The sequence below is a fragment of the Brachypodium distachyon genome, chromosome 1, assembly GCF_000005505.3.
Source record: "Brachypodium distachyon strain Bd21 chromosome 1, Brachypodium_distachyon_v3.0, whole genome shotgun sequence".
NCBI classification, from domain to species: domain Eukaryota; kingdom Viridiplantae; phylum Streptophyta; class Magnoliopsida; order Poales; family Poaceae; genus Brachypodium; species Brachypodium distachyon.
Genome location: NC_016131.3, coordinates 11,795,486 through 11,817,103, shown reverse-complemented (window position 1 = coordinate 11,817,103; position 21,618 = coordinate 11,795,486). Strand labels below are relative to the sequence as shown.

Below are 21,618 nucleotides of genomic sequence, written 5' to 3'. Positions count from 1 at the left end.
CCCCCCTCTCGGTCGGATCTAGCCGCGCCGCCACTCCCCCAGCTGCTCCCGCCGTTGTGCCGCCCAGATGCTGCCATCGCGCCGCGCGGGAGGGAGACCTAGGAGAGTTTTTATTATAAATTTACCATAAAATGCAAAAAAAAAGAAATCAAAAACTCAAAAATAAGAGTAAAATGCACTCACGGTCACTAAATTTGGTTTTGATTCTTAATTTAGTCACTATAATTTGGAAATCGAAAGTTACGGTCCATAAACTTAACGAAACATCTCACGTACGATCACTTGTACCGTATTTTACTTTTTTGACGAATAGAGACCTCCCTCCAATTTTATTAAAGAAAATTGGTACACCTATGGACCATACGTACAAAATAAGGTACCGGTGACCGTATGTGGGATATTTCGTCAAGTTCCTGGACCGTAATTTTTGATTTTGGAAAACAATGAGTAAACTGAGCATCAAAACCAAGTTGAGCGACCGTGAGTGCATTTTACTCCGAAAATAAGAACCTCAAAGATTAAAAGCCCAAAAAATTAAAATGAAAAGTCAAAAAACTAAAAGGTAAATTTAAAAAAAATTAAAGTGCAATAAATAAATTTTTCAAAGATTTAAAGGCCAAAAATAATATATAAAAATTTCAAAAAGTTAAAAGCTAAATTTTTAAAAGTAAAAGATGAAAAAATAAATGTTTCCATAATGGCCAAAAAAGAGAAAAAAAATCGTCCACTACCTTGCTTTGGGCGGACGTCTGCCAAAAAAGTCCTGGTGATGGGACGGGCGGGCATCCGTCCTGTATTTTTTTCCCTCTTTGTCCCTCGAGCAGTCTCACGATCCAGCCTATGCCCGTCTCCTCGCCAAGCAAAAATATCTCCTCGGACCTCTTCCCCCGCATCCACCTCGCTCGAGCTAGCCCCCCCCCCCCCCCCAAGCTTTGGCGTTCCTCGCGCCGCCTCCTCCGCTAACCCCGCTTCCACCACCGCATCCCCATCCTACTTCAGGTTCCTGGAAGCCAATCCAATCCCCGGTGGAATTCGAACATAGCAGCACTGAATCTGACGACGACCCCCCGCAGCTGGCCGGTGCCACGAATGACCTCCGGATTGGAGCCCCGAGCGGGATCGGAGTGAGAAGGGGAGTGAATCGAGGCGGGGGAGGGCTTACCCATCGCTTCGGGGGTGGGATCCAGTTCATGCCGAGCAGGAGCGGCGAGGTGCCGTCGTGGCGGTGCTTTGGGTCTACCTCCTCGCTGCCGCCAATAAAACAGAGGAGGACGAGGACGATGCCATCGCCGCTGGTCGCCTGCCTCGGGCGTACGGCATGGGACGGAGGTGGGGCGTATGTGGCGCAACGGTGGGCTGAGTCCTCTGAGGGTGTGGCAACAATCGACAATTACGAGAGGGGTTGGAGTTTAGGGAGAACAGAGGCGAAGGCGGAGGCAGACGGTCCCGTGGTGGCACGCCACAGAACCAGCAGCAACACCAAGAGATTCCCCTTTCACTGTTCGTCGGGCCTGCTAGGCGGTGCGGTTCGAGCTTGGCTTTCTCCTTTTTTTCTAAAAAAAACTATTGTCCATTTGTCCTTCTTCTTCTCAGCCCACATGTCAGGATGGCAACGGGGCGGGTCTGGACGGGTCGACCAAATCCATATCCATATCCATATCCATCGCAGGACCAACTATCCCCACGAAAATATCTGTTGATGCAAAACAATATCCATATTCATAATTATCCATATCCATGCAATATACTCCCTCCGTCCAATAAGTGACTCAAATTTGTGGTGGACTCAGGATAAATTTTAAGGTGTGACGGAGTTTACACGGAAAAATCATATGCATAACTATGCGAAAGCCAATTGGATTACTAGACATATATATTACTTTGTGTTCAACAAAAATAATAATACTCCAAAAATAAGATATTCCTGCTCAAAATAATAATACCAATCCACGTCACTTATTTCGGAACAGAGGGAGTATTTTATTGCAGTAACGGAAGATACATCTATCGAGTAGTGGATCCACATGTGAATTTATTTATTTATTTTAATAAATACCGGGTATCCATGAATATCCATGGATCAAATATGATATCCGTGCCCGGTTCACGAGTTGGCGGGTATCCATGTGTGGACCATGGATCGAAAATCCGATCCATATCCACGATCCATGGGCTGGATATCCATGAATATCCACATTTTGACTATCCATTGCCATCCTGACCCACATGGCATGACTCGGAGAGTGAGTCAAGTAAAAAAGGTTAGCTTAATTGCTAATTTGAGTCCATATTTGGTGTTCTACTCCCGCCGTCCATATTAATTGTTTTTTCTATTACATGTATCTAGATGCTTTTTAGGTATAAATGCATCCATATTTTGGTAAATTTGAGTCACTTAATATGGAACTGAGGGAGTACAAAATACACAAGTTAGCTTGCCTCCAAGGCTTCAACCCATGAGAATATTAATTATTAATTGATGCAAATATTTTATTAGTTAATACTCCCTCTGATACATAAAAAGTGCTGCCTATGTTATACTAAGTTAGTACAAATTTTGTACTAAGTGGATGACACATTTTATGGATCGAAAGAAATAATAATTTGATAACGAAATTTGTGTTGGTGATAATGATTCGTCGAAAAAAAATCCAACCTCTACATGGTGTAAACGTCTCGTCGAATTTTAGTATAAGATAAGAAGGTTTTTTTGCCTAGAAACACCAGGAAGATGGTTGTAACCATAAAGAAAACAATCTTACGTAAGCTGGCTCAATATCCTGTAGTTAATTAAAGCAGGGCAGGGGTTACCTGAGTGGTACGACTCTCAACATACCAAAAATCTAGCCATCTCGAGAACTCCCCTCGTGTACAAAAAAAATGAAGTAATAATATATAATAAAACTTCACTTAAATTTAAAAAACATGACTCGTGAAAAATTAAGCCCGCATATTTTGTTTTTTCGTTATTCTGTAGCAACGCACGGGCTTCTTGCCGATGTGGCTCCAGTTAATGTCGCCTTTTTTTCAGAGACCCTGCATGCCCGTTGGCTGGTATGTGGTATTTTGGACTGGGCCGTTTTGTGGTGACTGTTGTTGGGCTTACTCGACCGGAAAATGACCTCTGCACCGCGGATTCATTTCCGGTCGTGTACTCGTGTCGAGGTCCTTTCTGGACTGAGATGCGAACTGGATCCGCGAACTGGATTCGCGTGAACAGTGAACTGGCGTCCGGCAGCTGCCGGTGCTTGCGTCTCAGCGTCTATTCGGTTGAGAAATCAGAATTCGTACTGATCGGAGAGGTGATCGCGTGATTGAAAATTGCCTGATTAGAATGCCGAGGCGATAACACTGATTTCCGTGACTTGTATGGATCCCGCCGAAGCCCTGAGCCGTGAGACCCCTTCGCCGCCCGCCGCCGGCTCCATCCCCATCGCTCCGCCCACCCCAGGCAGGTGAGGTGCCCATATCCTCTTCCTCTTGCAGCAGAAATTTGAGGGTGCAAGGGACACTGCTTTCCCCTTTTGGTACAACACCGAGGGAGATGCGTGCTCTGTGTTTGATGAAATGCTGCACTTGATTATTCCCTTACTTCCATAATTCTTGTCGTTTACATGTATCTAGACGCATTTTAGGAATAGATACATCTATTTTTAGACAAATTTGAGACAAGAATTATGGAACGGAGGTAGTTGTTATGGGTAGGCGGATAGTGACCAGGAGCACGCTATCATCAGTTTGTCGTGCATTCAGAGAGGCCACGAGTTTACCATATGGCATATATGGATAGCAACCGTGAATCAGAATTTGTTACATTTTATTTGAGGGAACTAGAAATCCAAAAAAGAGACCACGAATTTGTCTGTGGCACAATAAGTAATGTATTCTAGATGGTCTAACAGAAAATCCTCCTTCGTGTGTGGATGTGGTAAGGTATAATGAAACAAATGCATATTACAAGTGATGCATTCTCGTCAATAGTGATTGGTGCAGCATTCAAGACAATTTAGTTCTGTACTACAGATTATGGGAGGATATGAGCTACGACGAGTAGATGTACAATTCACATCCCAAGTTCAAATCTTCGGAACATTAATTTGGGTGTCTACTTCTGACAATTAGAAAGAACATGCAGTTCCTTGTACATATTCTGTCAAGTTCCTGTTTCTTTCAACAACAACAAAACGGTCACTGCCTCAAAAATGGTCCATTATCATTCTTTGGCTAACCAATTTGATTAGACCGTGGTATTAGGATTTGATACAGAGCTACCAAAGAATTTGTTTCTTCTTATATGATTGATTTGTTTGATTCAACATTTTAAAGGAAAGAACCATTGCCACTCTTTTGCCCAATCTAAGACTAGTCATGTTCATAGTGTTAAGTTACTGCCATGGTGTACTACAACAAACGGGTGCCCTACATTTTCTTTTCACCCAAAGCGTGCCTATGATGAAGAAACGGGTGTCTGCTCCTGCTTTGTAATGGTCAATCTCTAACATGTGCTCATATGGGGGAAGCTGTTACTTATACCACCAATATTTAACCATCAGTGCCTGCAGCAAAATATCTTTTGTAACTAGCATTTAATCTGATAATGTGTTTATTTTGAGAAACAATGTGATATTTATTTAATTGACAGTGTCAATTTGGATTTCTTATTACTTACCATTACCATAATAATAACAAGGGTTAAATTAAAATGTGCATTATAGTTTGTACCTTTTGGCAGTCAATTTTTTAATAGCTTGTGCCTTTTGAGTGTGCCAATGTATAGCCCAGCTTATTGTGAAACTGTGACCATTAAAATGCATAAACTGCCACTAAATGACTAAACCCCTGTAAAAGAAACTTATACTAATTGTAAATGTGTGCAACTTGCTTCTGTGAGAAAATGTTTCACAGGAAGTTTTATGTTAGACTTGAAAACCCATGGGGGTTCCACGGATGGCAGATAATCATTTGTGGCACGAAATGCTCTGTTGAAGTTATTCTAGACAGGCACCCTCATTTTCCTTAGTAAAATTGTTGTTTCTTTTGTATATAATTGTAACAATGCATGATTAAATGAACGTCCGCTTTGCAAGATGCAATAGAACACTTTCTAAATTTAGTTTTTCTTAGCAGTACCAACTTCTATGAATAATAAAAATATCTTCAGTAACTCTCGAATGCCAATTTCTCATATATCAATTTACAGAATGCAGGGCTATGAAGTTGCTCAGGGAAGCCAGAGAGAATGTGGGGAATCTAGCGGAAGCATAATTGAACCAATGAGCAACATGCTCTTCAGCTCTAGACTTAGCACCAATGTATCGAATGACTGACTGTGCAACAAGCTAAGGAGAGGCTTCATCAGAGACTCAGAAGTGTGGAGTAATTTCCAGGAAGAAGGTCTGCACAACGTTCAGCTCACAACTTTGGTGTATTTTACCAAATCTACGTACATATTTACAGTTCTGCATCGATCATTAATTTCCATTCGTTACAGGAAAACAGTGTCAACTATGGGCACTGGGGCAGGACCTATCTTCCTTCCGAAGCTGATATATGCAAATATAAGGATGAGAGATTGGATAAAACCTAATTATTAGCTCGAACTCCAGCGCCTTCCTGCCAACCCAGAGGGTTAAATAAACCATAGCAGACTCTTTCAGTGATATGGAAGCTGCAGCACCGCATCTGAGACCTGTCTCCAAAGTAGGACGAGAAACTCTGGATGGAACAATTGAAGGCGATGACGTCGAGCCTTCTGTGGACTGCTCAATATGCCTGGAAAGATGCAGTAGTGCTGCAGAAGGGCTGATGCAGCTGCGGTGCAAGCAGGGCACATCTTCCATAAAGCCTGCGCGCCGATTCCCCGTATTGTAGGACCAGTGTTGTGGTAACGCAGAAAGGGTGACCTGGAATATTAGCAATGACAGGTTACTGTGTTTTTGTTCTTGGTGTTTTAGGAGAACTTTCGTTTTGCAGGGCGATCAGATGTCGCTGTAGACGGCTTGAGCAAATAGAACTGCCCCCTCACTGCAACTCGTAAGGCTACAAGTGGATGTCGGAATGCTGGACATCATGTATGCATGTAAAGGTGTTAAAACTTGTTTGCATAGGAGCAACGAACGTGCTTGTTTCCTGTTAACAGTGTAGAGCTAAAACTTAGGGGCAAGCGTCTCTACAAAGTCTGTTGTATACGTATGCTACTGATGTTGGACACAAAATAGAACATGGACAAAGCTAAGTGCCAGCCATCATATAGATACATAGCATTAGCATAAGAAGATGTGCATGCCACTCAATCTAGATCCAACTCATGCAACAAAGATCTGCAAGTAAAGCAGCGGATAATATGGCCACAAATCAGTCCCAACTACTGGCATTGACAGTCTTTGGATAGTCTCTTACGGAGTATTCACAACTTTTTGGCAAGTCCTTCTGTTACGAATCAAATGTGAGCCACCTGTTTTGCCAATTTCTTGGAAGACTCTAATGGCTACCCGAACAATTCATACCTGCCAATATTTTGGTCATGCCAAAATTTTGGTAAGGCTGGAAATATGGGGCTCAATATGCATCATTTGTGTAGAGGCCGGAGTAATAGACTTCTATTTTCAAAAACAAATACTGCAAACCTTAGCGGTGAATTGTAGATCATTTGATAACATGTCAAAAGCAAGAACTTAATTAACCTGGAAAACAAGACTTATTATGCCACAGCTGAAAAAAATGAATAGCTTTTGATTGATTAATACTTCTGATTCCTTCTACATGGTTATTGAATTATTTATATAAAATTCAGCTCTAATGTTCATGATCTCCATTTTGCATGTTCGCCAAAAATGCCCTTCGGAATACTAAAGAAATAGGGAAACCCAGCAAATAAAACCAGAAATATTTAAATACTAAAAGCTTATGAACAGAATAGTCAAACACTGCAAACTTTTCAGATGATAAATAGATGTCGATTCAAGCTTTTCTCTGAAAGTAAATAAATAATAGATACCAATTCAAGCATCTCTCTGAAATGGCAGTCCTGTTTGCTACCAATGCTGGAATTAAAATTTTAAAATCCACGCGTGCTACTAATATACAATCGATGACAGGTAACAACACAAGAAAATGTGATTTAGCCCGGCACTGCAGGTATTAATTAAGATTGAACAAGGATGATTAGCAAGAGTTTGTTTATTCCAGCTTCCACATCTGCATATATTTGTTTCCACCAGGCTTGTTGTTGTTGAATATGACGAGTATCTATCAAACTGCTAACAAACATTGTTCCCATTGTCTCGAAGTAATGCCTAAATAATTTGCAGTTGCTGAATCCAAGTTCTCACGGATTTTATAGATCAGGGTATCATCCTAGTTGTAAAAATGTTAAGAGGACGTCTGACCAATGACCATCCCCGCAATACTCCTGTTTGCAGGGTAGTGCTGCACATCTGAGTTACGCAAACAAGAAGAGAAGAGAAGCAGAACCTGTGGCTGCTGCTGCCACCAGCAGCACTGGATGCTGGCATGGCAGGCTGCTAACGCATGCTAGGCCGCCCATCTCGTAAAGCAGCAATCGAGTCAATCTTTCTCTTCCCGTCACTCGGTTCAGGAACTGCATGCTTCGTTGTCGACTCCCCTAATCATTCCCTCGTCTCATGTCAGCCCTTCTTCTTCGTCCAGTTTGCCGCATGCAGCTGCTTAATTAGCTTAGTTAAGCAGCAGCGCGCAGCGACCGCCATCAATCATAGCTTCCATGTATCTTCACGTCTCCCATCATTTATACTACTTTTTTTTTTAAAAAGGGGGCTCCCCGCCTCTGCATCGAACCGATGCACACAGCCAATTTATTACAAAGTTAAAACATCTCAGTACAAAATTCACGAATCACACAAAGTGAAGACAAAAATAAGCCAAATAAAACAAAGATCCTGAAGATAATTCTTATGCATCTTGCAATCTAACAACAGGCCGCCAGCTAGCTAGGTTGGAGATATCTCGAGTGACCGTCTTTAGCCGAGTGCACACAGAAGCCGAAAGCTCCCGCTTGTCCACAGGGAGGAGGAGGGACCAAAGACGGATTAGAACGGTGGCCCTGAAAATAACCTGCAAAAAGTGAACAACTCTAGCGCTGTTAAAAATAATATCATTTCGACAATTCCAAATAGCCCAACAGACAGCAGACACTCCCATCAGAATGTGAGTCTTAGTCTTTTTGTCAATCCCATTTAACCAATTCCCAAACAAATTAGAAATATTGGTAGGGGAGGCAAATTAAAGGCAAAGTAAATAATTCGCCACACGAGTTGGGCATAGGGATAAGTGATGAATAAATGATGAATGGACTCTTCGACGTCACAAAAACAACATTTCATACATCCTGTCCAGTTCCTTTTGGCTAGATTATCCTTCGTACGCAGCACTTTTCGGTCAAGAAACCACATAAAATCTTAACTTTTAGGGGAATTTTTAATTTCCAAAGATAATACCGTGAGAAACCCATAGGGCTATAAATTAAATCTCTGTACATAGATTTAACCGAGAAAACCCCAGAGGGAGTTAACTTCCACCAAAATCTGTCTGGCGTGGTGGAAAGATTAACCATCATTAATCGCTGGACTAAGTGCAACCAAGATGTCTACTTATTTCCAGTTAGTAAACGTCTGAACTCAACGTTCAGGGGCACTGTCGATAAAACATCGGCCACAAGAACATTTTTCCGTTGCACAATGTTAAATAATGATGGATATTGAAGCGCAAGAGGACTATCCCCCAACCAAGTATCTTCCCAAAATCGAGTACCACGACCATCCCCTAAAATAAATGTGCCTTTGTTAAAGAACTCATTTTTAACCCGCATTAGGCACTTCCAAAAAGGGGAATCAGCCGATCGTAACTTGGCTTGGGAGATGGTGTTAGAATGAAGATACTTATTACGAAGGAGCTGCTGCCACAGACCATCTTCATTAAGTAGTTTAAACAACCATTTGCTGAGTAAACACTTATTTTTGAGGTCCAACAACTCAATGCCTAGTCTGTCCTGATCTTTAGGGCGACAGATAATATTCCATTTTGTCAACCGATATTTCCGCTTCTGGTTATCAGATTGCCAAAAAAAGCGCGATCTGTAGAAATCCAATCGTTGTCGTACCTCAACGGGTATTTCAATAAAGGATAACATAAACATAGGCATGCTCGTAAGTACCGAATTAATCAGGATAAGTCGATCTCCGTATGAGAGTAACTTGGCCTTCCAACTCCCCAACTTTTTCTCAAAACGGTCTTCAACAGCTTTCCATTCCCTATTGAGTAATTTCCTATAATGAATTGGAATCCCCAGATAACGAAATGGGAGAGTTCCACATACGCAGCCAAAAATCTGTTTATAGTCATCCTCACACACTTGAGCCTGACCGAAACAAAAAATTTCACTCTTGTGAAAGTTAATTTTAAGGCCCGACAGCTGTTCAAAACAGCAGAAGATCAACTTCATATTAACAGCCTTTTCTAAATCATGATCCATAAAAATAATCGCATCGTCAGCATATTAGAGGACAGACACTCCTCCCTCCACCAAATGAGGGATGAGGCCTACCACTTAACCATCATCTTTAGCCCTATCAATAAGAATAGCAAGCATGTCCGCGACAATATTAAAAGAATTGGGGATAGAGGGTCTCTTTGCCTCAAACCTTTCCGAGTTTGGAAGTAATGACCAATGTCGTCATTAAACTTTACTCCCACACTTCCTCCTTGCACAAATTGGGCAATCCACTCGCACCACTTAGGGTCAAAACTTTTCATCCGCAACGCTTGCTGGAGAAAAGGCCATTTGACCTTGTCATATGCTTTCTCAAAATCAATTTTGAAGAGAACACCATTTATTTTCTTACGATGAAGCTCATGAATGGTCCCATGCAAAACAACCACCCCCTCAAGAATATGACGACCGGGCATAAAGATCGTTTGAGTCGGTCAAATCACACCTTGGGCGATCCTAGAAATGCGATTTGTACCGACTTTCGTGAAAATCTTGAAGCTAACATTAAGCAAACAAATGGGTCTGTACTGTTGAATCTGGACCGCATTTTCTTTTTTAGGAATAAGGGTAATAACCCCAAAATTCAACTTAAACAATGGCAGCTCCCCATGTTGAAGTTGGATGAACAGGGCCAACAAGTCAACTTTTATAACCTTCCAAAAAACCTGATAGAACTCTGCTGGGAACCCATCAGGCCCAGGAGCCTTATTATGCTCCATCTGAAAAATCGCATCATGAACCTCCTTTTCAGTAAAGTCAGCTACCAGAATGTTATTTCCATCTGGCGTAACACGGGTAATTCCCTGCAAATTCTCTTCCATAAGCGAGAAAGAATTCGAAACCGGTGTTCCAAATAGTTTCTTATAATAATCTGTAATAAAAACACGCAAGCTATCCTGTCCCACAATAATACCTTCATCCTGCTCGAGTTGGAATATTTTTTTCTTACGATGTTTACCATTGGCAACAAGGTGAAATTTTTTTGTATTGCTTCCACCCTCCTGAACATACTTGACTTTTGCCCGTTGCGCCCATTTGGATTCCTCATCCCGACGCAGCTTGGACACAAAATCATTGGCAGCTCGCTCAGTAGCAGAGAGCGGAGAGGATTCAGCTTTTATGTCGAGGGTATCAATGATATGAAGCAGACGATCACGCTCTTTCTTATAAAGTCCACTTTGATTCTTTGCCCAACCACGAAGGAAGCAACGAAGATGTCTAATTTTATTTTGCCATCTCTCAATGGGCGAGGAGCCTCCACGGCATACAGCCCATTCGGCTACCACTATCTCGTAGAAGCCCTCTTGCCGCAACCAGGATAACTCAAACGAAAATTGAGCTTTATTACCCAGGTGTGCCTCATCCCCGGAATCAAGAAGAAGTGGAGTATGATCCGAACTCGCACGAGTCAGAGCATGAACCGTCACCAAGGGGAACTTTTGCTCCCAATCAACGCTAGTCAGAACACGATCCAACTTCTCATATGTTGGGATGTCCCGACGACTCGCCCAAGTATATTGACGGCTCGAGAGAACTATTTCTCTTAAATTCAGGCTCTCAATGATGGCGTTGAAATGAAAAGCCATCTGGCATTAAAATTATCATTAGTTTTCTCCTCTTGACGCCGAATAATATTAAAATCACCCCCGACCACCAAGGGCAACGGTTCAGATTCACAAATCCTCACAAGCTCCGCCAAAAAATCCGGCTTATGAACGTCTTGAGCCGCCCCGTAAACCGGGACCAGAACCCACTCAAATCCATCAAATTTTGAGTGCGGGTGAAATTTAATACAATAGTCTCCGTATCAACTCTTTTGACTTGGAGATTAATTATATTAAAACCAACCAAAATACTGCCAGAGCGACCATGAGGCGGTAACACATACCACTCATAGGCCAAACCGCTTGCCAGATGTTTTAAAAAAGACCAGTAAAGTTAGAACGCCATGTCTCAAATAAAGCAATAAAGTCTAGCTAGCTGATGCTCACGAATGTTCTCATGGATCAGTCGGTGTTTGGCAGGGTCATGAAGTCCCTCCAAAACAAACCCTTCATTATTCATTAGGAGAAATTTCTTTGTTTACACTGTCGCGACGGACCGCCGAAAGATCGTACTGTAGTACAGTAATTAGACACAAACGTAGCCAGCGGCTTTTCAGCAACGTCTGCTAGTTGCTTGCCCGGCCGCTCGTGTACTTCGCAGACAAGGCTCTGCAGGGGCACAGAAGATGTTTCTTCATCCTAGCTTTATTTTCTTTCCTTTGCTAACATAGGATCCTTGTGCTCGACAACGTCTTGGGTTCAACTCCAATTTTCAGGTGCCAGGAACTAGTTCAGGTTTCCCCAACCTCTTCCTGACCAGTGATTTTCTTTTACGAACTCTTGTTTTTCTCTGGTGTCTTGTAACACGTTAGCTTCAGAAACCAACCAATTCATCGAAAAGCTTTCTTACACGGAAATTGCATGTTTTGGCTGGTGTTGCTTGCAAGATTAGCAGCACGCAGGAACACAGACAATGATTGGTTGTTACTGTTCCAAGTTTTGTCTGTTAGAAAAATGGTTAGAGGCTAGTGTACTCCTGTTCCTATACGTATGATGTGTGGTGTGGTCCCTTTATAGGGACATATCAAATGGCCCAGAAAGCTGCCTGCCAAACGGAGTAGATATTATCATATAGGTTATCAGCAACGCCGGTGATAGTATAATTTTTCCTCCGTTTTTGGGTAATGTAGGTCCAGTTTGAGACGAGAGAGACCGCGTGGAGGAGGTGCACAAGGAACAGCAATCATTTGGCCTGCTGCTCGCGGTAGCATGGAGAGTGTACGTACGCAGTACTAGTAGGCTTCTCCTGCTTGCTTAATCTGTTAACCGTAGCAACCTTTTGTAGCCTTTTTAGTGCAAGATAGCTACGTGCCAGTGTCAAACTAGCTACCAGCTGTGGCTGCGCTGCTAGAGATGATAAGGGCATCTCTCTCACTCGATTTGCTTCATTTCATTTCACACTGAGGAGCAAAGGACATCAGGTAAACTATGCAGCTACGGAGTATTTGTTTTGATTGATTTGAGTTTTCACATATACAGAATACAGTACAGTTCCAGCCTAGCTTCATCATAATTATCCAGCACATTCTTGATTTTGAGCTTAAAGACTGTAGTTAGCAAATCTCCATTCCCTTTCGAAATGTGCAGCTGAGATAGCTCGCAGAGCAATGCGGTGTCCGTTGAACATTTACTTGAAAAAAAAACCTATTCAGTCAGTCTGAAAATAAGTGATTTGGATTTGTAAGATTATTATATAAATTTACGTCACTTATTTTCGGACGGAGTGAGTACTTTAACCAAGGAGGATGACCAAACTTTAATTCACATGCTCCTTCCGTCCAACAAAAGATGTCTCAAGTTTGTTAAAATTTGGATATATCTAGCAATTCAAGTTTAGTCAAAGTTGAGACATCCCATATTGAACGGAGAAAATATATTAATTTAGCTCTCTCCTTCGTGCATCGGCCGGTGAAGAACTCAAGGGAACATGTAGTAACTAGTTTGAGACCAGAGTTGGTGGAGGAGAAAATGAGTTTTTATACTATTAAAACTTCGGGATTTTGAAGACGGAAACTGAAAAGGAGAGAGTACTGGCTTACCACTTTTGTAATAGACCGTCACGGATGCACATGCTCCACGCACTTACCGTGGAAAAAGAAGAAGAAAGAGCAACGAAAGTCCGTCTACGGAACGGACAATAAACAACTCCGAAACCCTAAGCTTTCAATCTTGGACAGGAATACTGTTGCAAACTCCAAACTATACAAGAATTTGACCTTGGAGAATTGGTGTGTGAGTTCCAAGTTCCCAATAGGTGAGGAGGTACTAAAGACAGTGGACTTGAGAATATTAGTATTTCTTCAGCTTAGACATTGGTCCCTTCTTCCCAGGAGGAACACACGGCCCCAAGAATAAAACTATTCCTCACATCAAGAAAGGGAGTGCAATGCCATTAATGCCAAGGGCAAGATGGCAGCGTTGTTTTTTGAAGCTTCACTGCTTCAGGGAATGGAGCTCACCAAAAGAAAAATAAAGGGTGCTACTACCCTGGTTACAAACCTCATCAGTACAGATTATAAAAAGGATCAATCTCTGTGTGTTATCACAGTATCACACTTTGACAGCAGCACCTGGACTGGGGAAGGTGAAATAGAAGAAGCACATGGGGGCCATGCTATCATAGTAATGGATCATTACTTCCTCCAACATACTGCAGACCGAAGTAAAATGCAAGCAGGCCGAAAAGGCACATTGATGTCACACTGTTGCAATTCAACGTCCAGAAAGCCAAAATCATTCCTGGAGTGTGCAAAACAGGGGTCATCACAGAACAGTTCAACCGATGGCACTCATTAGATGTTTTGGATTACAAAAAACTGCTGTTGAATGCAACCTTCATCTCATGAAAAATAAGAGAGATGCGAAGGAAGGTTCTCACAAATATATTTGCTAATATTGAAAACAAAAGAGGTAACAGCCATTAAGAGGTTCTACTTTTCAGATAAGTTAGCTTGACCAGGAACCATCACGAAGCACACCACACTGAACAGTCAATTGTATGCAATGACAGAAGACTAAATCACTGTCAGTTACCGGCGAGGAAATCCTTCTTCCTGCTGACGCCAGTGACTAATTAGAATTGCTAAAAGAGAACAAACAGCATCACCTCGATGACCTTTCTCAGGTGGTTAGAATGGGGGACGCACCAAGTTCTTCCACATGATACTGACAAAAACCCTGAAGCAGCAAACAAGATTGCCTACTACCATGACTCCGGATGAGATTAGGCCAGATTCTTGACATAGAACCTCCTCAAGGATATGCAAGACCTTGTGAACTTCTCATGCTACTTCCTATATACAGAGGTCATTTGGAATTTCCAAACTCAAAGTTCTCCTTCGACTCTCTCCTTAGTCTCCTACACTAAATTTATCAAAGTCGGTCAACTGCAATGTAACAAGCAAGTATGAAAGGTTTACAAATCAGTCGCGATCATCTGCCTTCTCCAATGCGGCAACTTTGGCACGATGACCTGGGGGAGGGCCAAACTTACTCTTCTCACCATGAGAAAGCTCGACAGTTTCACCAACAGATCCAGACTTGATATCAGTGGGTGGGATGAAACAATCCATGGACAGACCAGGAACATTGAACGCAACCTCCTCAATGCTCCATGCCTCCTCCATCCGAGTCTTGGTGTGGCTCATGGCCACCTCGCCAAAACGGAACAGGGTCACAGCCGAGCGCCCAGAGTGCGCAATCATGATACCATCCACCGGCCGGTAGTCCTCGATGAAAGAATTGGTGGTTGTCTCCCAGTAGACCGCATCCCCGCCAGTTGTTGACTGAATCCTCGTGAGATGTGAATCCTCAATGTGGACGAGAAGGCCAGTCCTCTGGCTGAAATACCCAAACATGACATGCCTGATGATCTCCGCGAGGCCCTCAGTCCGCGCCTTGAGGGTCTCAGGGTCAGTGCACAGCTTCAGAATGAAGCAATCCTCCCCGCTCACCTTCCTCTCCCCAATGCACCGTGCACCAGCAAACATGCTTGCTGCGGTCAATGGATCCAGGCCCTAGAACGACATTGATCGAAACACTTGAGTAAAATTGAAGCTACTTTCACGGCTGTACGGTCACAGATGCAAACAAGGTGTGGGCTGGGCAGTGAAGTTATGGTACCTGAAGTGCACGGCGGAGCGGGCGAACAGGGCCCTTGGCAGCATGGGATCCGAGCCACGGGGTATGGCGCCACACAAGCTTGCCATTGCAGCCAGCATGCACCTTGCTTCCACCGACAGCTAGTTCGATGTACCACATCTCAGGGGCCATCTGCCAAAGCACGAAGCGGCCTGGCTCGGCACCGCGAGCGGCGTTGCGGTTCTTGACAAGGCGGCCGGCGTTCTCAAACTCGGTGGCCACCATGCGCACCTTGCCCATGACGTAGGTATTGCGTACGGACGCGAGGAGCTTTTGCCCACCAGAAGCGGCCAGGTACTGCTGCAGAATGTACTGCGCCGACGAGGTCTCCTGTACATGTAAAAGCGCAATAAGAACAAAAAAAATTACACACCTCTTAACAACAGTAAATAGCCACGTTTTACTGCACATATACGACATCCCAGAATCAAATAAACTCCTCGGCGACAAAATTTTACGCTCCTTTATCCTAAGGAAACAAGATTACTAGTAGACCACATACGTATTGGACAGCACAGTAGACACAAAATAAGAGGGATTATTTTTTACAGCACCGTAATCCTGACTACCAAGTATTTACTGTATGCAGGACCATGAATTCAAGATTAAGAGAACCCAGACATGGACATCGAAGAAAAAATTTGACTCGGGCATTTCGACGAACACACACGACTGGACCAAATCTAAGAGAGGGCGAAAAGGACAGTAGCACGAAGAAGAAGAAGCACTTACGATGGGAGTGTCCTTAATGCTGAGGTGCGGGAGCGGCTCGGCGGCAGAGACATGCACGGGCGCTAGCGGCGCGCCCATGACGCCGAGGAGCAGCCTGAGGTCGTTGCGAGCCGCGCCGGCGCCGGCCGCCGCCGCGGCCGCCACCGAGGACGGCGTCCGCGCGAGCTGGCCGCGGACCCATTGCCCCCACCCTTCCTTCCTCGCGCTCGCGCCTCCCGCGCCCCCGCCGTCGCCGTCGCCGGACTCCGGATCGGGCCCTTCCATGAGCGGCGCCAGCATCTCGCCACCCCCGGGCGCGGCGGAGGACCTGAGCGCGGCGTCCAGCTCCGCGGCTTCCGACCTCCGGCGCGCCCTCGCCGGCGACAGCCCGCGCGACACCTCCTGCCTCAGCGCCGCGAAGAAGCCCTGCCTCCTTTCCATGGACAAGGACCTGTTGGTAAATAGCGAGAACCACCGGGATGGCGGACGAGAGCTCTCTCTCTCTCTCTCTGGAGTCTGGGCTCTGCTGTGCTGTGGTGCTGCCTGCTGAGGATGGAGGGGGGGGGGGGGGGCATGTGGGGTGGATTGCGAATTTATACGGAAGTGTGGGGCAAAAAAAGGTGGGTCAGGGACTCAGGGGGACCAAGAAGGAAGGAAGGCAAGCTGGCCGCTGCGTGTGTGTGTGTGCGCCGATGTTCCGTTGGTGTTTGTGCGTGACAGCGAGAGGGCGTTATGCTCACCGGTCGGCTGCAGCTTCCCCTCACCTTCGCCACGGTCACTCGCTCACCCCTCACCTTCGCCTGTGTTACTCGCCATGGTAAAATGGTAGCACGATTTTGTTCCTAAAATATGACGATTCATGGGGTTATTTTGCTTTCCATGTTTGAAATTAAAAAAAAATGGTTTTACAAAATGGATGAGGTGATAGAGATTTAGGTCAAGAAGGGAAGGAAATTAATGAGCTGGCGAAGTGCATGCTTTCGCAATATTTCACGTGGCGACAACGGTGATGACGAGATACTACACGACGAACCTAGCTAAAGAATAGTAGCATTGTCGGTTGCATATACGTCACCAGTACTTAATTTGGATGTCCGTTCGACGACGACAAAAGTGGCTACCTCACCCACAATATGGGTGGTGCACCAAGCTAGGTCAATGCTTCCTAGCATACGGGAAACATCACTACGACTATTGGTAACATGTCGAATATGGAGTCTGTGAAGCCGACAAGGGCAACAATTGTCAAATAAGTATCGCATTTCTATTGAATTTGGTACCCATGCTTTGCCACAAACCAGACTCCATTTGGTTTGAAGAAATAAATTCTTCAATTCAAATGTTTGGATGATAGTAGAATTGCATAGTGGAATTAGTATAACTAGGTAAAGTCACTTCCAAATGTTGTGTGGTTCAATATAAATTATTTATTGCATGCATACTATTTATTTTGTGCGTCTACGTTATCAAATATTATTGCATTATTTATTTATTTATTATTGGAAACTGCATTAAAAATAGCATTCATCAAATGTTATTTGTATGCCTGATAGATTAAAATACTAATAAATATTGTACCAATAATACAACACTACTTTAGATGTATTAAATAAGTGATTAATATATACATGTTTTTAAGGTCGATAGTCCAAAAGCGATATGACGTGTTGGTTTTATTAGTTACAACGGTAAGAGTAACACTCTAACTGCAATCTATAATGGATGTGCTCTCCCTGCAAGCTCGGGAAAGATTGATGACGAATTTGCGTGTATGCTAGACAAACTGTTGGCCAACCTACCGATGCTATTGGATACGCCACAGAGATAACCGTAAGCAACTGGGTGACGCTAACTCTATCGAGAAAAGAAATCGATGGAGCTTAAATATATTCTGCACTACATCTATTCTCTCGTTCCTGCATTCGCATATGTTTTTCATCCCGAGTGGTCCCTTTTCTCCTCCCTTGTTCGCCTCCTCCTCACCCATTCTCCGTCAGCTTTGCTAACCGGAGGGGAGCAGTAAGGGGTCCGTGCATCGCCTTCATCACCTAGATAGGCTTTCGTGCCCTTAGAGTTGCCAAGGTAGTTTTCCCATGTCGCCTCGGTGCCCTATCTCCATTGACGGTATCCCTTGTTGATGCTCCCTGCAGCTTCTCCGACAGGACGACTCATAGCCCGACAAGGAATCCATTTCTACAAGTTGGCTTCACCAGGTAACATCTAATACATCCTTTCCAATTTAGATCTGGTTCCCTCGTGTTCGCACCTCCAATAAAACATTAGATCTCGAGTCGTATGAGCAGCTTTGAGTTCGGTGGCAGTCTTGATCTTCTCGATGCAAAGACGTTATTAATGCGAAGATAGACTCATGGTGGGTGTCTAGCTCATTAAGTATCTGTTGCCCACGACACTTGAATTGCGTCTCACTTTTTCGTTGAAGAAATCACACATTTTGATTAAAAAAAATCGAGAAGGAGGAGGACCCCCGGCTTCTGCATCGGTTGATAACATCAGTTGATAACGATTTGATATGTACACAAGTATTAATTTTATATATGTTTTCCATCTTTGAACAACCTCCAGATTTTAAAAAAAATCATCTTAAAGATATACGAGAAGAAATCTCCCAGCCGAATCGCCGCCGTCCATTTCTTTTCTTACGACAGTCTTCGTCGTCGAATGAACAGTAGATCGGCTGCAAAGATATCTTGAGGGGAGATAACAAATGGGTGAGTCCCCAAAGGCGGTGAGCAGATCCTGGGGCGCGCGCGTGATCCCGCGACGGCGCCGTTAAGTCGAAGGTTTCGATCGGCGGCTGTGATCGTACCGTCGCGCGGCCCACGGAAAAGGGCGAGCGAGCAAGAGAGGCATGCTGCAGCGTGGTAGCGTCCGGTTCACCTTCAGACGCTCCGAGTTAAAAAGGCAACAACGGTTTCTGACATCTTCTTCTTCTTCTTTTCTGTTTCTGCTGCTGGTGTGCTGTGGGCTGCGGTGAGGAGAAAGAAACCCATCTACAGCGATGCACGGCTGGAAGGACGTGCGCGAGGGAGAACGGAACGGAACGGAAGCAATAAAGGAGAATCGGACGGATTCGCGCGCGCTCGCACACGGGAAGAGGACCAAGGATTACAACGTGGTATGCTCCACGGAATCGATGTCACCCGGCTAGCTAGCTTGTCGTACGTGTGGCCGATGGAGCCGGGTCCTTCTCCACCGTGGGTTCTGGTTTAATTTGGACGCTTGCCCCGTCAGTTTCGGTTTCGGAACAGCTCGATCCGTCGCCGCCCACAGCTGTGCGAAAGTTTGGAAGGATCCCGACATCTCTCTCTCTATGCTGCCCGATGGAAGTTAGAGACGTGAACCAATCTTACCAGCTTAATTGCGTGCGGCATTCGGGTCTGATCTAGATATGTACTGACGATGATGATCGACCCATGACGCGTAAGGTTATGTGTGTATTTGCTGCCCAACGGGTAACGTAAAACGGAAATTGGAAGGGCTCGCGTCAAAAGGAGAGATATCGTGGACGTTTGTTCGTGTCAGTGAGTCATCATAATTATCGCGTCGTTTAATTTCTTTTGGGAGAAGTTAACGTGAAACCGATATCGATCGATCATATCTTGCGTGCGGCTTTCAGTTTTATCTACATACTGACGCGTTAGATTTCTCTCGAACATCGGATAGAGATTATCATTTATCATTTACGGATCACGTTGCTCTCTTCGGGGTATGCACTTTGTGATGTGTTATTAGCCCAATGTCACGCAAGTGACTAACGGAATAATTCCAAGCTTGGGATTAGGAAAAGAGATTTGCATGAGATATGATTACGTGAGAGCACATTAGTGGGATTTGCTTAGCGTCACTTCACTGGGTGGGCCGTGCGGTTTAAGTACTTCCTCCATTTTGAATTAACTAACGTGAATTCGTAAAGATTTTTATACAAATACACGTCATTTAATTTGGGACCGAGGACCTAAAAAATCAATTATTTTCCGTAAGTTCCCTCATTGCATGGCAAAATGGGCTCGAACTGTGGCATAAATACAGGGCCTGACCGAGACAAGGATGATTTTCTTTCCCACTCTCGATTAGTACTCGTAGTCCCTTCGGTTGGTGACCGCTAAGTGGTAATCGCACTTTGGGCATGCTCTGGATGATGTAGGGTCACACGTATAGCAGCTGAAGCCAGCAGCGGTGTGCAATCTTGGATCTACTCGGGTTAGGTGGGAGAGAGTGGGCCGGACAACGGAGACGACCCCCGTAGCAGACGACGAGCATCACGCGGAGGTTTGACTGTTTGGACTCGGTTGTTTCACAACAGATATTTTATATCCTATACATAGGTCAGTGAACCTTCAGTTGAAAATTATACTCGTAGTACTCTACGTACCAGCATTATACTAGCTTAATGGTTGACGGTAAGTTAACAAATCTGCAGCTACCCAAGCAGGGGCAATAATCCATGAAAGTTAACAGTCCCTCTCAAGCATGCATGCACATGTGAGTGAGCGCGCAACCATATATTGTGATAGTGTGTTCATGTGCAGGTTTTGGTCTCCCTCGCACATTGATGACTGAAAATGACCCAAAGAACCGAGGATGATGTTTTAATTAATTGATGTTTAATTTCAAGATAGGTCTCTTCTCTATTATTTTGTTTCTCTCTCCATATGGAAACATGCATGCATTCCATTAAATTGACATGCGTTTATGTCCGACGGGTAACATCTTCCGGAAAATCCGGTAAACTCACATGGTAATAACCTGGAACCTTCGACTGTCCTTTTTCCATCACAGGCGCTGGCTTTTTACAGAGTGAGTAATTTTTTTAAAAATACACCGTATAAGTAATTTGACATCACTCGAGTGCATGCATGTATAATATGGGCAACTTCACTCGCAGTGCGTATTGCAGTACTGCGGAGAGCAAATTAGCAACCAAACAGACCGGACAAATTAAATTGATCATGCCCGATTAATTGGCTATTGCTATGCATCAATAAGTAACTAAAAACTGCCTGTTTGTCTTTAAAAGGCTGCATGTGTAAGTACCATATATAATTAGTAAGCTATCAGTAATGCCATTGCTCCCTTTGTTTCATGCAGTACCAACCACGCGTGAATATTTAGAAATCCATCGATTTTGTCCAAGCACTCGCAGCTGTCCGACTTCCCCATTTAGTATACAAGTTCCTGTCATGGTTTAAATGCAAGCCATAAGTATTCCTGACAGGCTTAATACTCTTTACATAATTGGTTGTTGGAATGGCCATCAATTTTCTGAGATCTTGTGTACTCCCTCAGTCCAACAAAGGATGTCTCAAATTTGATCAAATTTGAATGCATCTATATACTAAGTCATGTCTAGATACATCCAAATTTTGACAAACTTGAGACATCTTTTGTTGGACGGAGGGAGTATATTAATTGGGTGCGGCTATATCTAAGCCACTTGATTTTTAAGCAAAAGACATCAATCTCAATCGACGTATCATAGCCGTTGAATTAATATCTGGACGTTGTTCTACTCTTTTCTTTTCATTTTTCGATCGGAATCTTAAAGCACAAGCCATATCAAATGGCCGAGGAATCTGACTAAAAATCAGACGACTTAATATAGAAAGCCGAACTTAA

General features: G+C 43.9%; 1 protein-coding gene and 1 long non-coding RNA gene across 2 annotated transcripts; one reads left to right on the top strand and one right to left on the bottom strand.

The window, feature by feature from the left end:
* Positions 1-3,133: 3,133 nt before the first annotated feature.
* Positions 3,134-6,245, top strand: LOC104582929. The gene is made up of 3 exons (XR_731026.3): positions 3,134-3,455; positions 5,201-5,394; positions 5,492-6,245. It is a non-coding gene; the product is annotated as an uncharacterized LOC104582929 (long non-coding RNA).
* A 7,647-nt stretch (positions 6,246-13,892) lies between these two features.
* On the bottom strand, positions 13,893-16,543 carry LOC100833659. The gene is made up of 3 exons (XM_003562246.4): positions 16,003-16,543; positions 15,253-15,600; positions 13,893-15,146 (listed from the first exon to the last, which is right to left on the bottom strand). Exons 1-3 carry the CDS (start codon positions 16,420-16,422, stop codon positions 14,553-14,555), a joined length of 1,362 nt encoding a protein of 453 aa, XP_003562294.1. The 5' UTR covers positions 16,423-16,543; the 3' UTR covers positions 13,893-14,552.
* Between the last annotated feature and the right edge of the window lie 5,075 nt (positions 16,544-21,618).